The sequence below is a fragment of the Hippoglossus hippoglossus genome, chromosome 10 (assembly GCF_009819705.1).
Source record: "Hippoglossus hippoglossus isolate fHipHip1 chromosome 10, fHipHip1.pri, whole genome shotgun sequence".
In the NCBI taxonomy this organism is placed as follows: Eukaryota; Metazoa; Chordata; class Actinopteri; order Pleuronectiformes; family Pleuronectidae; genus Hippoglossus; species Hippoglossus hippoglossus.
This window is the reverse complement of record NC_047160.1, coordinates 14,745,905-14,765,037: the sequence shown is the minus strand read 5'-3', so window position 1 is coordinate 14,765,037 and position 19,133 is coordinate 14,745,905. Positions and strand designations below refer to the sequence as shown.

The 19,133-nt window shown below is 40.7% G+C and overlaps 1 protein-coding gene, 1 long non-coding RNA gene and 2 other non-coding genes across 4 annotated transcripts; 1 reads left to right on the top strand and 3 right to left on the bottom strand.

The window, feature by feature from the left end:
• Positions 1 to 848: 848 nt before the first annotated feature.
• On the bottom strand, positions 849 to 920 carry trnaw-cca. Its single transcript has one exon. It is a non-coding gene; the product is annotated as a tRNA-Trp (tRNA).
• Positions 921 to 1,159: 239 nt separating this feature from the next.
• On the bottom strand, positions 1,160 to 1,231 carry trnaw-cca. The gene has a single exon. It is a non-coding gene; the product is annotated as a tRNA-Trp (tRNA).
• A 1,915-nt stretch (positions 1,232 to 3,146) lies between these two features.
• LOC117769331 lies at positions 3,147 to 3,375 on the bottom strand. Its single transcript, XR_004615192.1, has 2 exons — positions 3,289 to 3,375; positions 3,147 to 3,215 (listed from the first exon to the last, which is right to left on the bottom strand). It is a non-coding gene; the product is annotated as an uncharacterized LOC117769331 (long non-coding RNA).
• Positions 3,376 to 8,448: 5,073 nt separating this feature from the next.
• Positions 8,449 to 18,754, top strand: slc43a3b (solute carrier family 43 member 3b). The gene is made up of 13 exons (XM_034598179.1): positions 8,449 to 9,143; positions 11,652 to 11,974; positions 12,221 to 12,350; positions 14,525 to 14,571; positions 14,702 to 14,778; positions 15,330 to 15,422; positions 15,512 to 15,651; positions 16,299 to 16,414; positions 16,516 to 16,659; positions 17,099 to 17,206; positions 17,319 to 17,505; positions 18,162 to 18,285; positions 18,379 to 18,754. The coding sequence occupies exons 2-13, from the start codon at positions 11,788 to 11,790 to the stop codon at positions 18,502 to 18,504; spliced, it is 1,479 nt and encodes a 492-aa protein (XP_034454070.1). The 5' UTR covers positions 8,449 to 9,143; positions 11,652 to 11,787; the 3' UTR covers positions 18,505 to 18,754.
• The last annotated feature ends 379 nt before the right edge of the window (positions 18,755 to 19,133 follow it).

The following is a 19,133-nucleotide window of genomic DNA, read 5'->3' as shown; positions in this document are numbered from 1 at the left end:
TTGATAGCACAGCTGACTTTGACGTGATTTGAACACGCAGCCTTCTGATCTGGAGTCAGTCTGGAGTCCGTGGTTTCAGACAGTAATGTCACTTTATATGGATGCAATAGAAGTGCAAAGGTCATCAAAAAAACAATATATATAAGAGTGAACCAATGTGTTCTTTGTACATAAAGATATTTCTTGAATTGGTGTTTTGATTAAGTGATGGCAGAGAATGCACGTTAGCATGTCACCCTAAATGTTCGTGGAGAACTGGTGACTAAAATATCCTGGACATTTTTACAGGACAGAGGTATTTCCAAATAAACGTGACATGATTTCAATTCACAGCCTTCTGTCCTGGACTCAGACACACTACCAATTCACCACAAGGTCTGTAAAAACATACAGTGATGTTAGTTTAGAGGGATATTATAAAACCGGATTTAATACTGAGTTCCTTCAGACAAAAGGTATTTTCTGATGTGCTGTTTTGATTACATGGTGGTGAACTGGGGACTGTAATATCCTGGAAGCATCAAAGGACACATTGACTGCAATAAACCCTTTTGACCTTGATGTGATTTGAACACGCAGCCTTCTGATCTGGAGTCAGACGCACTACCGTTGCACCACAAGGTCTATGACCAGTGACAATAATGCCACTTTAAATGGATGCAATAGAAGTGTAAAATAAATAAAACAATATATAAGAGTGAACCAATGTGTTCTTTGCAGAAAAGATTTTCACAGTTAATCAAAACACACTTCTGCAGAAATTGGAGCAGATCTTGGGTGAGTGAAACTCATTTAGTGACTTCTCACCTTAGAAACACGAGATTGACAAGGTTTACCACACATCTGTTTGACCTTGACGTGATTTGAACACGCAGCCTTCTGATCTGGAGTCAGACGCGCTACCGTTGCGCCACAAGGTCTGTAAAAACAAATACTGATGTTAATTTAGATACAATGGAAGTGCAAAGATAATATATAAAACAGAATTAAAGATTGAACCAATGAGATCTTCAGTTGGAAGATATTTCCTGGATTGTTGTTTTGACTTAGTGGTGGTGGAAAAGGCTTTATTATACATCCCCATTAATTTGCCAAAGCACAACTGATCAATAAGTCAAACCTGATGCTGTAGATGGACACGTGCATTTGAAAGCACAGCTGACCTTGACGTGATTTGAACACGCAGCCTTCTGATCTGGAGTCAGACGCGCTACCGTTGCGCCACAAGGTCTGATGTTGGATATATCGTCATGTTACTTTAAATGTATGCAATAAATGTGCAAAGGCCATAAATTAAGCAGCTTCCAAAACAGAGTGAACATATTACTTGCACAGAACATTTTCCCTGATCATGTGCTGGTAGAGAGCACTCTTAAAAAATCATCATCTAGCGAGTTCTAAGTTGACAAACTTTAAAGAACACAGGGGACAGTATTTATCACACATCCATTCGAAATCTGGAAGGCACAATGGCCTTTTAGCCGAAAAGCAAACCATCCAAATCAGGAATATGCAGTTCAGATCCACAAAGCAAATCACTGCATAGAAGCCATATACTTTAAACTGATGTGAGTTTAGTGCTTTTTTAACTTTGTATGTTTTCTGTTAACTTTATGCATTTACCTTTCAGCGGCTACGGCTTTGAACTCGTGTTCATTATTCTGTTTTCCATTTTGATTTCGAAATGTTTTTTTTGAAAGCAAAACATCAGTGTTACTGTTTGACGCAGACAGGACTCGGACTGTCAAGCTTCTGATCTGGAGTCAGACTCGTCACCATCGGGTACGCAAATACATCAGTGCAGAAAGGCTCATGTCTAAGCCCACTGTAGGCCGGCGAGAGTTCATTTGTGTTCATGAGGCTGAACACGGATACATGACACATTAAAGGAAAAAACAATTAACGGTCATCACGGTGTCGGGCCGAGACAAGCTTTCAGAATAGCTCCAATGATTGTACAGGCCTTTGAACCACTACTGAAGGGATGAAACGACATTCTGTGAATATTGCATTACATTTCATGAATAGGCTCATCTGACACTTTTACCCAAAATATAATAATGTGTTGCAGTTTGATGACACGTACCTTATATCTTTTTAATCCTATGTAGAGTTTGAGCATTGTTAAAAGGGCTATACAAATAAAATAATTAACTTAGTTTCATGGCAAAGTGTATGTATATATAAATTAACTGTAGGCCGTATGACTATAACAGAAGGCCCAAACTCATGAGGTCAAGGTTCTATAGTAACTTATTGCACCGAATTCACCCAAAGGTGTTCAAGTTAGCTCAGATCTTCTGACTGCAGTTATGATTCACACAGCTTTTGGGTTTGATTCTGTATCTTTAATGTGATCTGCTGTATCGCTCTAAAAGACCACTGCACCAGGAGTAAAATGTTTGTATCTGAGGCATTGAGTTCAAAAGGGATAGTTTGACCCTAATGGGATTGTAGATTTAAACATTCTGCAGTGAGATGTGCTACAAGTGCGTTTTTAGATTCAAAGCAACTGGATATGTCAGATATTAGTCTTACACTAGTTTTTTGCACTTGTAACATTTAAAGGGCCCATATTTAACACCTTTCTGGGATTTAATGAGGTATTGGTACCCCTAGGATGATGCATCAGTGCTTTAAAGTAAAAAAAATAACTGCAATTGTATTTCCTTGTCTCCTCTTCTGCCTGTCCAGACAGAAGAGGCCATGAAACCATGGCTTCAAGTGGAGCTATGTCATTTCTTACTGACTCATTTGAGGACTCGTTGCCCCCCCCCACTACAGAGCTCCAGCCCACAAGTTGACAGGAATTGTTCAAGTGGTTTTCTGATGACATCAACCAGACTGGTCTTTTTACTGCAATGTTAGCTTAATACATGTTATTGTGTTTGCCACCATTTCATTTGAAATGTATAGTGTAAAAAAAAATAAAAGAAACAAGTCAACAGAGTCAACATGTTGACAGAAGGGGGTTAAAGAGCATGTGGTATGGCAATTTAATAGTTTGGAAACTTGTGGCTTTTCACATCATGATTTACATTAAGGGCATAGGATGCTGCATGTTCAAGCAATCTTTTCCCCATGATTGATTTGTCACCACCATGTGGAACAGGTCCTTTACAGGTCAATAAAAACGCATGAAACGCAAGTATTTGAAAAAGGTCTTTTATTGAATTCTGAAACATCCTGCTGGAGGGATCCACCTCTTAGTCATGCTGAAAGACAAGGTCAACATTAGCACAAGTAAAAAAGAAAAAGATATTTTGTGCCAGATTTTTATCAATTTACCTTGGCTGCATTAGAATTGCTCCCATAACCACCTGCATGGAGAATTGGTTGCCTGGCGGTTCGACGTGAATAAATGGGTTGGACAGCTGCACCACCACCACGTCTAGAACCACCATTTGCAGGAGCTTCAACATTGGGAGTGTTGATTGGCTGTGAGGGAGCAGGGTAGGGAAGGTATTCTCTCACATAGTGAGCCTCTTTGAAGTTGTCCCTTCCGTGCTCTAAACCGCCGCTGAAGTAACTGACTGTGCCTGTTGGATATTGGCCGGTCAGGAACATGTAGTTGTAGTAAGGATAAACGCGCCAGAGTCCAGCAGGGCCAGAGTCTGGTCGAGGTGGGCTGACGTAGCCTTCAAGAGATTCATCCAGAGGAGGAGGCACCATGGAAGCATACTCAGATTCTGAACGAGGTGGTGGCAGGAAGCCTTGTTCCGCAGTCTCGTAGTCGTACTCGCCACCCTCAAGGTTCCTTTCGTAATGGGACAGCTCCCCTGCCTGGTACACCGGTGGAAGAGGGATACTCAGATACTCTTCACTGCTGGATGCAACTTCTGGTGTTTCCTCATCTCTGAGGATAGGAGGTGCAATGAGCCACTTGCTCTCTGAGGAGAAGTAAAAATAAAATATGAGCAAGATCAAATGATCTGCTTCAGATTAAAAATCTGAATTTCCACAACAGAGAAGTAACCAAAGTCCTTCATTCAAAATGCTACCAAAGGAATAAAACCACCTGTTACAGTGAAGTTAGAGCCTCAACCCAATATTAACTTGTGCACAAGGTGTGTGCAGTGATAAATTCAGAGGCTCCAATGAGTCTGGACAAAATCATTTGTACTTGACAAATGCAACATATGACAACTTCAATCTAATTAGTCACTGAACACCCATCAGGGCACATTTCTACAGGATACTATTTATTGATGGTTAACAAAACCCAAAAAAACAAGGTACTAACAACAAGAGTTAAATGTTGTAGATACAAAAATATTTTCTAAAGCATTCGATTTTCTACCTTTTGAGCCAGACTGAAATCCAGCTCCTGACTGTGCTGGGCCTGCAGGACCCTGCCTCGCTGCACTGCCCCTGGACTTAACAGGTTTGGAAGAAGAACCAGCGCCAGCAGATGCAGCCAGCTCAGGCGCCTCAGGATAAGCACCCTCAGGCATGAGTCCAGGTGAATACTGGCTGGAAGGCGCTCCCTGGTTAGAGCCTGATCTTGGATACATAGAACTGCCGCTAAAGGACGCACCGGGATTAAAGCCTGAATACAAGAGACGTTATTCAGACGTGAATTTTACTGAAGCATGTAAATGTTTTAACCAGACTGTGAGATTACCTTTCTTGACAGGGCCACAGCACATGTCCACAATCAACAGAGCCCAGAGGGAAGCCCTGAAATGATTTAAAATCAAACATATGAACACAAGTTTCCAAACAGACAAATTGCCCGTGACACAAGAACATCAACTTACCCAAAGAAGAACCTTGCAGTCGTCATGTTGAAGGCTCACACTGAACATGCAGACGGAGGTGCAGGTTTATAAATGCTGCTGATCAATCCCAGCTTAACAATGGACAGCTGTTGGTGATTGACAGGTCAGACCTCAACACATTGACTGAACGAGGATCAGGTGCAACAAGGTTGGTGGCCTCTCTTCATTACCTCAGTGTTTATGTTGAATGAAAAAATAAATCGAGTTTCGTTTATGTCTGATTATTTTAACTGTCAGTGCGTAGAAACCTAATGCAGCACAGAATTGACTCTTTTTGTTTTGCAATCATGTGGCATTTTTATGTTATGGAAAAATCTTCAGTTCAAATTATGAACGGAGGAAAATACCTTGATACCATACCAAAATGATTATTGTAAATAATTTGTTTGGAGATTCAAAAGTAATTGGACACATTAAGTCAAAGAAAATCATCATATTTAATTAAATTTAATATTTAACATTCAGATGCTTCTATTGTCCCCGGTGACGCTCTCCCTGGCCTTTGCCTTTAGTCTGCAACAAGTGTGATGCAGCTCAGTTAGACGGAGATGAAAATATTCCACTTCTTAAACCTGAAAAGATCTTTGGCTATTTTGTTCGTATGTCTAGGATAATCATATAGATGCTGAATGAATAAATGTTTTCATACATCAATCTGAGCTTACAAAAATAAACTTTTCAAGTTAATGCAGTTTTTATAAAATGGTCACACGATGGCGCCATCATACAAACATTTTGTGACAGTCCTCTAATCAAACACTGAAGTCAATGTCTTTGTAAATAAACTGCAGATTGATCAATAGATTGATTCAAGCATCATTTTGTGAGACTGTCAGCAGATTTTCACATATTTTCTTAACAGATTGTAATTTCTTTTTAATCTAGTTCTGTCGCCCAAATCAGCAAAATAATAGAACAATAGAATTATATTGCAAAGATGTATTCAATCTAAAATCTATATTCTAAAATCCAGTTTTAGATGATCAGCAATCTGTCAAAGTAGACAGACATTGTGTAAATGGGTGTGTGAATGAGAAAAGAGAAAGAGAACAAGTAAGAAAATAGATAAATAGGAAGAGAGAGAAAGAAGAAGTGTGAAAAGAGATTAAAAAAACAAGCGAGACAAAGAAAGAGAACAAGAGAGAAAAGAGAAAAAGTGAGAAAAGTTTATTTGTCAGCAGTATCACACAAAAATTATTCAACCATTTTCCACGATTTTGTGGAGGGGTGGGGCATAACCAAAGAAAGAACCCATAAAATGTTGGTGTGGCTCCGGATCAGGGGGTTGATCCAGGAAAAAAGATCATTTATTTTACGCGTTGTAAATGATCTTGTTAAGAGTTGAATATGAATGTCGGTGCTTGTGGACACTTGGGTGACACCACAGGAGCAGTATGGAGGCATGTTATGTTTTCTTTTTTAAGTCTGATGATAAGTCCCTAATATCCTCAGTTGTATTGCATTCGGATGCTACACAGTTTACCCCTGAAACTCCAGCAGTGTTTTTTGGACTCAAACACTTCACCACCCCTCCATCGGCATAGTGGTGACTAGATAATGAGTGAATTATCATTTTTGGGTGAACTATTCCTTTAAAATCACAGCTCCCCCTGGTGGCAACAGGAAATGTCTTGTTTTGGCATGTCCTACACCTCGTCCATTGCCCACAACTGTGTCAAACTTTGTTAGAAGGGCCTCAAGACATTGATGATGAAGTCTTATGGAAACTGTGAATTTTTGTCGAGCACCGTGATAGTGGCGTGGTGTCAAATTTCAACATATCACCATGACACTCGAAATTGCTGTAACTTCAGTGTACTTTGTTCAATCTCCCTCAAACTACATGTGTGTAATAACACCAAAATCTTCACCTATGATCAGAGTTCCGGCCTGAACAGCTCCATATGTCAATATTAACTCAGGGACATAGCGCCACCTACTGATTTGCCATGAAACAGGATGTTTTTTTTTACTTCACTGCGCATTCCCCAATCGGCCTCAAATTGCTCAGGCTTCATCAGACCCCGGCCTGAACAGATTTATTAGTCTGTGTGTAGTGAAAGCGCCACTGACCGGCAACAGGAAGTAAGCCTTGTTTTACAACTTTAATTCGATTTACATTAAATTTGTGGACCGTAATAGTTTGTGGTTGTTTGATTCGCTCTAGAGTTTATGAGTCAACGCTGGGTTTTAACTTCATTGTTGCAGAAGAAGCGACGCCCCGTTTATCCAGGAACATAAATATGAATTCAGCAGGTTTTTAGAAAGTGAGTGATTAGAAAACATCAGAGGAGCAGAGTTACTTTTTGACTTGCGAAATAATGCGCCTCAGTGCAGTGGCACTGCTAAGGGGGGTCAGGTGAGACCACCTTGATACAGTAGAGGCTATAATCAGAGTTTGTCCTTTTAAGCCTCATAAGTCTCAACTGAATTAATGTCAAATCAGTGTGGAGAGCACTGACCACTCGTAGACTTACTGTTATAGTCAAATTTTTGAATTGTAAAGAAACACTCATGCATGAAATAACAGGAAATGAATATGGGTCATTTTTGACCCATGTTGTGCATTAGAGGGGTAGTGATACAAAAAAAATGTTTATTCAAAAAGTAACAAAGAAGAAATTTAAATAAGGATTTGTGATGATCAAAAACAAGTTAATTGGGGAATATCTGAAATACTGAATGAATTGCAATTCATTCACTGCAAAGATATAAAAAATATAAACTGGGTCACTTTTGACCCATGTTGTGTATCAAAGGGTTGACTCCACCCAGGATTATGAATCCTTTGAAGTGTTCTTTTATATGAAATATGAAATAAAAGAACACTTCAAAGGATTCATAATCAAAGAAATCCTTGTTGTTAGTTTGTTTTAATGTCACAGTGTCAGTGGTCATAGATTCCTTTGATGTCTTAGACTGTTGCAAAGGTAAAAGATTTTTACGATCTGAAGAGAAACAAGAGTGTTTTTCACCTGAACAGTGCCAACAGGAGGAAAGCTTCATTTTACAACTTTAATTTGATTTACATCAAATGTTTCACCATGTGGTCTGCACTTGATAGCGTGGACTGTTATGCGTGACGTACGCAGGAAGTGACGTATTTATCCTTCCCTGAAAACTGAAATTCCTGCAGGAAGGCAGACGGACCTCCGCTGCAGGTGGAGCTGATTCAATCAAACTGCATTCACTGAGTTTAGTCCATTTCACATAAAGCTTTATACCCATTTATTCAAGTTTACTTAAATTCTGAAAAAAATAACTTGATCATCAAGGGGAAGCCAACAAAACATCGGACACCAACATTAATGTGCAATATGGACCCAACCTGTACAGCATTAATGCACGATACTCTATCAAATGCATGAAAAAAATCATTCATAACATTATATCGTAAAAGGACTTGTCAGATGATCTCGTCATGTGGCATTTCATCTTCATCCTCAACATTTTTAGAAAGAAGAAGTCGAGTGTAAGGTCGAGAAACATCAGTCCCGTGTTTCATCTCTGTGTTACAAATATTATTATCAAGTTGCTGATTTCAGCACTTTCCCCTTTCGCACGACAGCAAAAGGGGAAAGTGCTGAAAGTGCTGAAATTGCTTATGCAAACAAAGAAACACACACGCACGCACTTGACCTGTAATAACACCAAGCTCCTCCTAGCCCCACCACTATACATGACTAACCCATACCTAGAACTAGAGCTGCACGATTAATCGTATTAAAATCTCGATCTTGATTCACACCACAATGATTCTGCTTCATTTTAATTGGGGACATCGGCTGTATCAATACACACACTCCTACTTTCTACCAAAGAATCCAAAGGAGAAATAGATTTTTAAAATATTAATCTAGAAGTGTTTTCAATTCTAAACAAAAAGAGATTCTTATTTTTTTCCAGAGTCATGAACCCTAATCACAACCTAAACGAGAGCATGGATCTCTAAACAGGTAAAGTGATAAACTACCTGGATTCTTATAGACCCACAAAAGCCCCTGAAATCCTAACTGTTTGACATCAGGTGGGTGATTAAATGATCAACTTGTTTGGGACGTGCACCACGAAAGCACAGTTCACTAGGTCATGATTCTTTGTTTAAAGTGCTTTCTGTGTCAAAATGTAGCTGTGAGGCCTAAGTCCATGCTCCAGAGTTAGATTATATGAATCAGAGCAGATGACCACACTGCAAGAGGAAGGGAAGGAATGGTTGGTTAATAGAGGATCAGCAGTTCATTGTTGCCTCAGGGCCCTCGGGCAGGTCACTCATCGATACTGTAGGTGCTGAGCAGCAGATATCTAAACGTCCCACTCTTCCACGTCTGCATTAAGGACGATCCATGTTGCTTGTTGGTAAGGGTAAGTTAATTCTAATGAAAGATGAAATGTAGCCCAGTTCAACACTGTGGCTTTAATGAATTTCTATAGTTGTTGGATAATAATGGATGTGTGGTACAGAACAGGAAGTTGTATCAGTTTGTGGCTTCAGCAAAAAGCCGTACAGATGCATTCATTTTTTGTTTTATGATCATGGGATTTGTTGACGATAGTGAACGAGGAAGTGTCACAAGGGTCTCAGATTCAGGACCTATCTGTTCTTCCTCACATACAGATGTGTAAATTTGCGGTGGCGGTGTCGTGGTTTTTTAATATTGGTTTCAGGAAGTGCACACTCTCTTCTTTAGAAGTCACATGGTGTGAGTGTTTGAAGAGAACTGTGTCTTATGATGCAGTGGTGCTAGTGGTTAAATATACATTTTTTGATCTCATGAGCAGAGTCGGACTCTCTGCAGGGATTTGCATCTCGGCCCTCAACAACCAGCAACATCTCCACTGACCACCATCAGCTGGCTGGATCCCACTGACACAAGAAACCAACATCAGATTAAAAAGAGCTGGGCCTGCAAATGAAGATTATGTGATGGCATGTGCTCTGATTGCTCATCTGCCATGGCAACAGTTGCATAGCAACAACCTTCTAATGACAGGGGTAATGGAAGCAGCCAAAGCAGGATAGACCCGAATGCAAATAGGCATCAGGCCGTTCTGATGCAGTGTGCTCAGTAAAGTGGGTCGTCAACTAAGGGATGATAGTATGATTCCAAGTGTCCATGGGTAAGACACTGGACCCACAACTTGCTCCTGACAGCTGTGAATGATATGCATCACTGACTAAATAAATGCTGCCCATTTAACATCCAAGTGCTGAAAACAGGTAAACTGGACTTGGTTGAGTTTCTTGAAGACGTTTCACCTCTCATCCAAGAGGCTTCTTCAGTTCTAACTGGCTGGGAGGTATTTAACTGGTTGGGTCTTTAGGAGTCGTTGAGGATACCTGAGAGGCTGGACCCACCTGCTGTTTGTTTCGTTGAGTCGTTGACCCACCAGCCCTGTCAGTCATGTGTCCTAAGGTGTGAATTGCAGTAAAACTTCCTGGGGATGGAAGTCAGGACTGTGTTGTATGTGGCTGATAGGTGGTGTCTTAAATCTCCTCCTCTGTTCAGACATGTTTTTTCTAGTTTGATGTAGATAGCTTTACTCTTCTTTCAAACTATGTGTCTTCCCTGGCGTATTGAACATTTAACATAAACAGACCAAGAGACAATGACGCTTCTGAGCTATAAATATAAAAAGCTCAAGCTAGGTCGTAGACGTGTTCTCCAAAATCTTTCTCTGGACCCCCTCAGGAGTCAGAGGAGATTAAGGGAGCAAGTGATGAAACCTTATTGACAGAATAGCAGCAAAACTCGTTGCTAAAATGCAAAATATCCAAATCAAGTAGATGAACAAGCCTCCATGTGTAGGCAGAAAAACACCTTGACCCTGTGAAGGAGAGGTTACTCTACAGCTGCACACAGTCTTCCATATCTAATATGCAAAGAGACGAGTAAAACACACTGATAGTGTCACTTGTTGAATGTACAAAAGAAACTCATAGAGAGCCGTCTGCAGGGAGGGATGAGCAGCACCAGGGCGGCCCCGACCTGGAGCTATACGTGTAAAAATATGATTTTATTCTGCAGAAAGGTCATAGGGTCCAGACAGTTTTTCCTCTAGGGAGGCCTGTGGCATCATGGGAAGTCATGAGGTACTTGCAGCATCCCTGTCTTCCTGCCTGCTGGCGAGTGATGAGGTCGACCATGGAAGCTTTGTGAACACATCTGGAGTATCTTTCACAGCTTAACCAGTGTCTGGTTTTGGGGGAATGTGGGAGGGTTCATTTTTTGTAGGCCCCGGAGGAGAGGGATTTTCTAGAGAGAGAGAGAGAGAGAAGGGGGGGGGGGGGGGGGGGGTTATATTGTGAAGGGAGGGAACTGGTAAGGGAGAGGAGGGAGAAGAGCTAGACTATATAAATTAGGAAAGTGGAGTAAGAGCATTTGGTGTGTTTTGCGAGAACACATCTTTTTCCTACTCTTCTTATTCATTTCTTTTCCTGAATACCAGTGAGTTGCTGAGTAAAGCCGAGAATATTAACAACTGTGCATTTTTCTTTTGCTGGATATTTGCTCTTTGTGGCTTCACAAGATGGTTAATTTGTTATAGATTAACACTTGCATATCGTAACAGCTCCTGTTTTATTAGATGTGTGTTTTATGTCCGACCAGTTTCTGAGTAAATATAACTTTTGTTTCGCTGCTGTTTATATGTAAATTCCTATGACTCATATTTTTTGCTCTTGGGAAAGTGCTGACCCTGCAAGATGTTTTGTGCCCGGATGTTTTCAGTTTCTGATCCTGTCTCACTTACGCAACATTTTCTATGTCAAGCAAGTCAATGTTTTTACCAGGAAAATGAATATAATGCTTTAAAGGTGAATCCTTTCTAAATGCTTCTCACATTGACTTATATTTCTCTTTTTTTTTTCAGGTGCTGTGTCTGTGTGTGTGTGTGTGGATCTGTGTCTTTGTGCAGTTAATTTCCATGCAGGTGAAAATATAAATTTTCTGTATTATCCCCCTGCATTTCTGTGTTTGTGAGTGAGTGAGTGTGTGTGTGTGGGACCATGCCTAGTTTTGAGAATGGCTTGTCAATGCGACGCGGCCTCACTTTTGCCACGGGCCTGGTGGAGTGTCTGTGTTTTGCTGGAGCTGTGTTCGGATGGGCTTCGCTTGTTTTCGTCTTGAAGACAGAGGGATACTTCAGCGATCTGTGCGTCAACACCACAGGAGTCAATGGAACACAGGTCTTAGGTCAGTTTGATGTCCTCACATTCACAGCTCTGAATTCTGTGCATCTATAATCATTTAAATTATTGTAAACTGCAAAAGGTTTAACATTGACGTCTAAAATTCATTGCGACTTTAAAAATGTTGGAAGAATGATGATTTTTTTAAGAAGACATTGCTGACGTGTGTGTGTGTGTCTGTCTGTCTGTGTGTGGTGTGGTGTGGTGTGGTGTGGTGTGGTGTGGTGTGTGTGTGTATGCATGTGTGCAGATTGCAGTGGACAGGATGAGCAGTTCTCGCTGGTCTTCACCATCGCTTCCTTCATGAACAATTTCCTGACGTTGCCCAGCGGTTTCCTCTTTGACCGTTTTGGCACGACAGTGGCCCGGCTCTGTGGAATGTGAGTGCAACATCTTTACACACAATACATGAGAGTGAATGCTAAATGGAGACAAACAATTTCCTATATTGCATCTACATACTGTAGATGCAACGAGAAAAAGTGTTTCCATGCTTGGTTCATCTGCATGTGCACTAACAAGATGTCTGATCGTTTAATGCGACAAGAATTTCTATTTAGCAAAGTGTAAGTAAGTTCATCATCTAAATCTACATCAGATAATAACACATCCTGCCCACAACTTGAATTGAAGTAAGTTTTGATTCTTAGAGTAGAAAAAACAATCAAACATCTGACAAAAACCTTTCGGTTAGCAATAACCAAACACTAGAGTACTCGTTCAAAGATTGCTTTTTATTTTGTAGTTCAAAACTTCATTTCAAACAGCTGCAGCACCGTGTATTTTACATTTTATTCTCGGAAGGCACTCCACCACTGCGTTACATTCCCCTTATGAAACCACATTCTTATTCATTGGATCTAGATTCTTATTGAGATCTGCACCAAACGCCCACACTCATAAATAGCAGTCCCTTCAACATGCCTGATTTCATCAAGATGAATTATTATCTGAGAAATCCAGGATGTTGGAAAAATGGCCTATTTGCAATTTATTAGCAACATTTTATGGGACATGCTTGGGTCTTGCCCCATGAAAATTGGTTGAGTATTTTTTGTTTCATCCTGCTAACAAACTATTGTTTCTGCAATAACCTTGAATTGAATAACCTCCTAGGCAGAGGTAATGATTACAGCATACCTTCAGTGAAATGTAAATTATCAGGGTCAAGGATACTTTTCAAACCTTGAAGTGACAGTGGCACGCTTTTACACACCTAATACTGCAACATGGCACTTATGTATTCAAGAGATTAAAACAAAATCATTAGAAAGAAAAGCGCAACAAACTCTTTATTTGCTCCACTTGTGTTGGTAACACCTTGAACTCTCCAGTGTCTTAACCAGAATGTCCATTATGATCATGATGCTGCAGCCTCTACCATCAACATCACGTTTCTACCAAACCAAATGTGTTTTCACTGACGATAGATGAGCCACTGCTCTCTCCCAGCAGGACTCCACTCAGTCTGCCGCTGGTGGAGAAGCTAACACTTCTGTGCAGAGGTGTTGTGCTGTAGTTTCAGTCTGTCTGTGGTGTTTCCCTCTGAGAGATTCACAAATCTGTTTACTTACTGTTTTGTCACATGGAGGAAGATGAGGGGGAGTCACGGAGAGAGCCGAGGAAATAGCATGATATGTCTTTATATTGTGTGTGTGTGTGTGTGTGCGTGTGCATGCATGTGTGTGTGCTTGTACTTTTTACTTTGTAAGGACTATTTTGAGTAAAGACGTTAAAAAGTAAGGACATTTGGGGAAATCAAGGACACTTTGGCTGCTCCTCACATTTTCAAAAGACTCTTATGTGGTTAAGATTTGGAAGGGAATCGACATGGAAACATGGAGACGTTAAAACAGAGACATCAGAATACCTTGAGGGATGTTCTCAGCAGACACACACATGAGTACGAAGCAAACATTTAAAAAGCCTGAAGACTAAATGTTGAGTGTTTTATAAGAAAAGTAAAAAGAACACAGCAGTAAAGTGCAATGGAACTCTAAAGAGCAGGAGAATGACTAAGAAACAGAAAAGGTTACAGGACCATTAATCACTTAAAGATGGAGGAGTGTTCGAAACATGTTTTTTCGTGCAGATGTTTCTGTCCGTGGGACTGAGACGTCCTCCATTGGCTCGGAGTTAATCTGTTTTTTAAGATAACACCGTGCACTGCCTTGCTTATTGCCCCAGATATATCTAAACCCCAATAACAAACAGGTACTGAGGACATACATATGTTTCCACTAAAAGAGGGTGGAGGAAGTTAAGGAATGCAAATAGTTGAAGAGACGGCAATGAGCTGAGGGTGGATCTTGGCTTACGACAGGCTGAGAGAAGGAAATTAAAAGAACATAAAAAGTTGGTGTGAACATGTTTTTGTTGTATCGAGTGTCACAATTTTCTTTTTATCACTGACAGTGTTGATTTCTATTCATCTTTAACCCAATTTTTGATTTGCATATCAAATTCTCTATATTGAGATGCAAATTCTCCATAGTATGAAGCATCCAAAATGCTAACAACATAAAAACACTGGTATTTCTTTTTCCTCCACTAGATGTCTTTACTCCACGGGCACTTTGATGGTGGCCTTCTCCACTTCAGGTGAAAAATAATTATTAGTCTGCGTCAGGCCCTTATTGTGTCAACAAACATTCAAATATTAAGACTGAAGTGTTACAGCTATAAAAGGTATGGATCCTCATTTCTCCCATTTTGTCCTTTTTTCCATCAGCTCTGTCCAACCTGCTCTTCCCAGCTCTCACCCTCCTGGCAGTCGGTGGCATCTTGTTTCTGATCACCAACATGCAGGTACTTCACACACACATTCACATGTTCATGAATGGAAAATTCTTGTATTTTTTTGATAAATGAAAGTTGACATTAGCTATATATATATATTAGATTTGGTAATATATGTTTTTTGTGTCATTTCTGGATGCCCTCCATGTTTGCATTGATGTTATCATGTAAAGGTTCTGTAAAAATAGACACATGATCAAGAACCACCAACTCCATCTCATCCCATGACGCATTAAAAACAAAACTGAAGCAACCAAGGTTTGACCTCATGATCTTTGAGATCCTCATGTTCTCCGGATAAAAGTGTCTCGAGGAACAAAAGACAAGAGGCTCTGCCCCCAGTGAACTGTTTATGAGTAGTATAAATAGTGCAGTAATATATGAGTGCAGGGCTTTTCTCAGACCAAACTCTGGGCTTATTGATTCATAGTGACTAATCAGGCAAAATAATGTTACGTGACATCAAATGACAACAGATGGATGCAAAGAGAAAGCCTTAATCACACAGAGGGAGACGCAACATTCATCTGTCGTGATTGATGTGAATTTCCCTCCTGTAGGTTGGAAACTTGTTCGGCTCACATCGTTCCACAATCATCACTCTCTATAACGGGGCCTTTGACTCGTCCTCAGCCCTGTTTTTTATCATCAAGGTGAGTAAATCCACACGCTGCTCCCATGAATAAAATTTAAAATTCACATTCTAAAGATGATCTCTACCTGCTCTTGTTTTCTCCTGCAGTTGTTACATGAGGTCGGAGTCTCTCTCCGATCCGCCTTCCTCTTCCTGACGGCCTGCAGCATCATTCATGTGCTCAGGACTTTCTTCTTGATGCCCAGAAAATTCATTCCCTACCCGCTGCCTGATCACTACACCTACGGGTATGAGTCTGCAGCACGCCACAAACATCACCCCCTCACATGTGTGTGTCATGTGCTCATGTGTCATGTGTAAACATGGCTCATTATTTTGTGTTTCTATCCAAACAAAAGAAAGAAGGAAAATCACTGGAAATATGTATATGTGCAAAATCTACCTCCGAATAAAAAGTCATTTGTTTCAAATATTTAAAGGATTATTGATGATACAAGCACATTTTCAATAATAAAAGTGCATTTTAGTCAACTTTGCTTACTTGGAGGGACTTAGATTCAAGATTTTCTGCTCTGCGTTCTCTAGAAAACACTGTTTACTGTAAATTGTTTGGGAGAATGTGCTGTTTCTAGGACCTGTTTGTTTACACTTGCAACAATAACCAAAAAATTTACTTGTGACGAGGCAAAATCTGGGTGGAATAGAATTTCCTGTTTGAATTATACATAAATTAAAATACAGAATGTTCTGGTCAATGATAAATACCTCCTTCATCCCTCCTCTCTGTGGAAATATCCATCATATCCTGTAGAGTGATTATTGTGGGTTAGGGCTTAAACCCTCACATATTCGGTTAAAAACAAATTGAAAAAAAAAATTCCCACAGTCCCCTCAGTCTGTCTCTGACTCCACTGTGACCTTTGACCTCTGTCAGGATAACCTGTGGTAAATCAACCACCCTGAACTCCAAAGTGGCAGAGAATGGGGACACACAGATGGAGACAGAGGACGTGCACACACCGCTCGACAAGGACGCCCCCGCGAAACAAGGTTTGCGTGTGTGACTGCAGTTCACTGTGGCACTGATCTAAACATCCAGATGTGAAAGAATAACTGTATGTCCCATGTGACGTCCCCCTCCTCTGTCACAGAGAAGAGTTTCCGGGAGTGTTTGCTGTCCAGGTTCTTTGTGTTGCACCTGCTCTGGTTGTCGGTGATGCAGCTCAGACATTACCTGTTTATCGGCACCCTCAACTCCATGCTGCAGGGGCTGACAGCCGGAGAGCCCTCGCTGGGTAAACGCATACACTGCACACATCACCTCCACCAGTTGGTCTGCACTTTTACACATAACTACACTGGATCCGCTCCTTGGTCAATGTCCCTGCCTTTCACCATCATTCATATCCATCCATTATCTATACCATTGATTCTTTGTTGCAAACACCAGCTGACATTGGGTGAAAGGTCACGATATAAATACATCTTATTGTTTTAGCAGTTGTTTTTTTCTTGTGCCAAAATATTTCTTGAAACTGTTAGTGTTAATATATTAACACTTTTTTGATTCTTGTTGGCAATTTTATAGAGTAATTACTTGTATTTAAAGCCCTTTGAGACGGGCTTAGTTTAGGTTTAGGTTACAATTAAACACTGGTGAGCTTAACAACATGAAATCACCATTAATACCTCTTTGTCATCCTCTTCAAACTAATTGCCTGTGTTTCTCTGCAGTGAGCAAGTACATCAATGCCTTTGCCATCTCCCAGCTGTGTGGAGTGCTCTGCGCCCCCTGGAACGGCCTCATCCTCGACAGACACAAAGGCAAACCTCGTGCTCCGGGTAATTATGACGAGTCCAGACACCCGAGCACATGACACACTCACACCAGAGTCCACAACATGTGTGTGCTCTTGACTTACTAAGATGCTTTATACATTGTGTGTGTTTACAGGCGAGAGTGAACAGGAGGCAGACCTGCGGGCCACCGTGCTCTCTCTCTTCCTGACGGTGCTGCAGTGCGTGCTTTTCTCAGTTTGTGCCACCATCCCGTACCTGCCTCTGCAGTACCTCACCTTCATCCTGCAGGTGCTCAACCGCTCCTTCCTCTTCGGTGGAAACGCGGCCTTCATCAGTGTGGCGTGAGTATCAATGAACACCGTCACACACACAAGTAGTTATTTTGTGGTCCCACTTATGCAGTGTGTTCCCAAGGCAGAAAGAACACAAAGACACATAGAGAGAGAGTTATTTTTACAAACATACATTTGCGCTGATAATCAGGCAGTCATAAAGAAGGACTGTAACACATGACTGCACAACAGAGAGCGGTTTGTGGCTCCTTAATAACAATCCCCTGATTACAAGGAGGTTTGTGAGTTGTATGTTGTTTGTTGTACAACACTTTGTTACTTGAATTGAAAAGTGCTATACAAATATAATAAGAATAAGAATAAGAATAAGAATAATATTATTATATATTATATATTATATTTGTAAAGCACTTTTCATAATATATTTATTATTATTATTACGTATTAATGTATTTGTCAACAACTGAGTCCTCCAGTAAAGCATCTTTAACTGTATGATGGCATATTAACAGAAAAGAAATTATATCATAATAGAGTTGGGATTATATATTAATATCACCTGCACACATGAAAACAACCCCAAACTACAAATACAATAAAATAAAAAAGTAAATGATTTTAAAGGAATGTTTTATGAGTTCCTCTTATTCTGTGCGTTCTTATGATTAATTTCTCTATGCCCCGTCATCACTTTGTGTTTGTAGCTTCCCGTCACGTCACTTTGGGAAGCTCTACGGTCTGGTCATGGCTCTGTCTGCAGTGTTTACCATACTGCAGTATCCCTGCGTTTCTCTGGTGAAGGGACCTCTGGGTGGAGACCCTTTATATGTGAGTACACGACAGAGCGGATGAAAAACTGTAAATCAAGGCCTTCAGCTTCACCATCTCTGAAACGTCCCCTCATGTTTGCCTCTCCTCCAGGTGAACGTCGCTCTGACGCTGCTCAGCCTGTTGGCCTTCATCCATCCCCTCTCCGTCTACCTGCACTGTCGAGGTCTGGCCTCGCTGCGAGCCGAGAGCCAAGCCGACCCTGCTTCCTCTCAATGACTGTGAATTGAGACTAAACTTAAATTGTATTTTATATCTCCAGTGACACTGTTACCTCCTCAGTTTGTTTTTATGGCTGTGTTGCCACATGTGGGACATAAAGTCCCGCATTCATTAATGCTCTACAGATTGTAGTAAAATGTGGTCACAGTGGGCTCGCCACACTCTAAAAGCTTGTTCACAGCCGTATTGACTGTGGCTCCCAGCCTGCTCTGACTGGACATCTGTATAAGTTACAAATAGTTCACACAGATGTATCAGTTTATTTTTTTATTTTATTTTTACACTGTAATACACTTTCATCTGAGCTCTTCTCTAAAGCACTTGGTTACAATGCAACATGTGGTGCTAAAGGGTTTTTTGGTCTGTTTTGTGTCTTATTTAATGCTAGCCACCTATCACACCCTGGATATGGTGGCTTTAAAGTGCCAAACGATGACGCCGGTTTTTGTAAAAAGCTGAAAGAGAAACATTTAGAGAGACGTAGGCCACATTTAGGAGCTGAAATCACAAACACCAGACATGAAAATGTGAAGCCCCTCTGCTCGGGCAAAGGTCGCTATCTTTTACTCTCTTTACATGTGGCATTAAAATGTGTTTTTAAGTGATCGGATCACAAACCTGTCCAC

Excerpts from the sequence above, each read along its gene's own strand:
- slc43a3b (XM_034598179.1), top strand. The coding sequence starts at position 11,788 with ATGCCTAGTTTTGAGAATGGCTTGTCAATGCGACGCGGCCTCACTTTT. Across the intron at positions 15,652-16,298 it reads CCTGATCACTACACCTACGG|GATAACCTGTGGTAAATCAA; the intron begins GTATGAGTCTGC and ends GACCTCTGTCAG. Across the intron at positions 16,660-17,098 it reads AGCCGGAGAGCCCTCGCTGG|TGAGCAAGTACATCAATGCC; the intron begins GTAAACGCATAC and ends GTTTCTCTGCAG.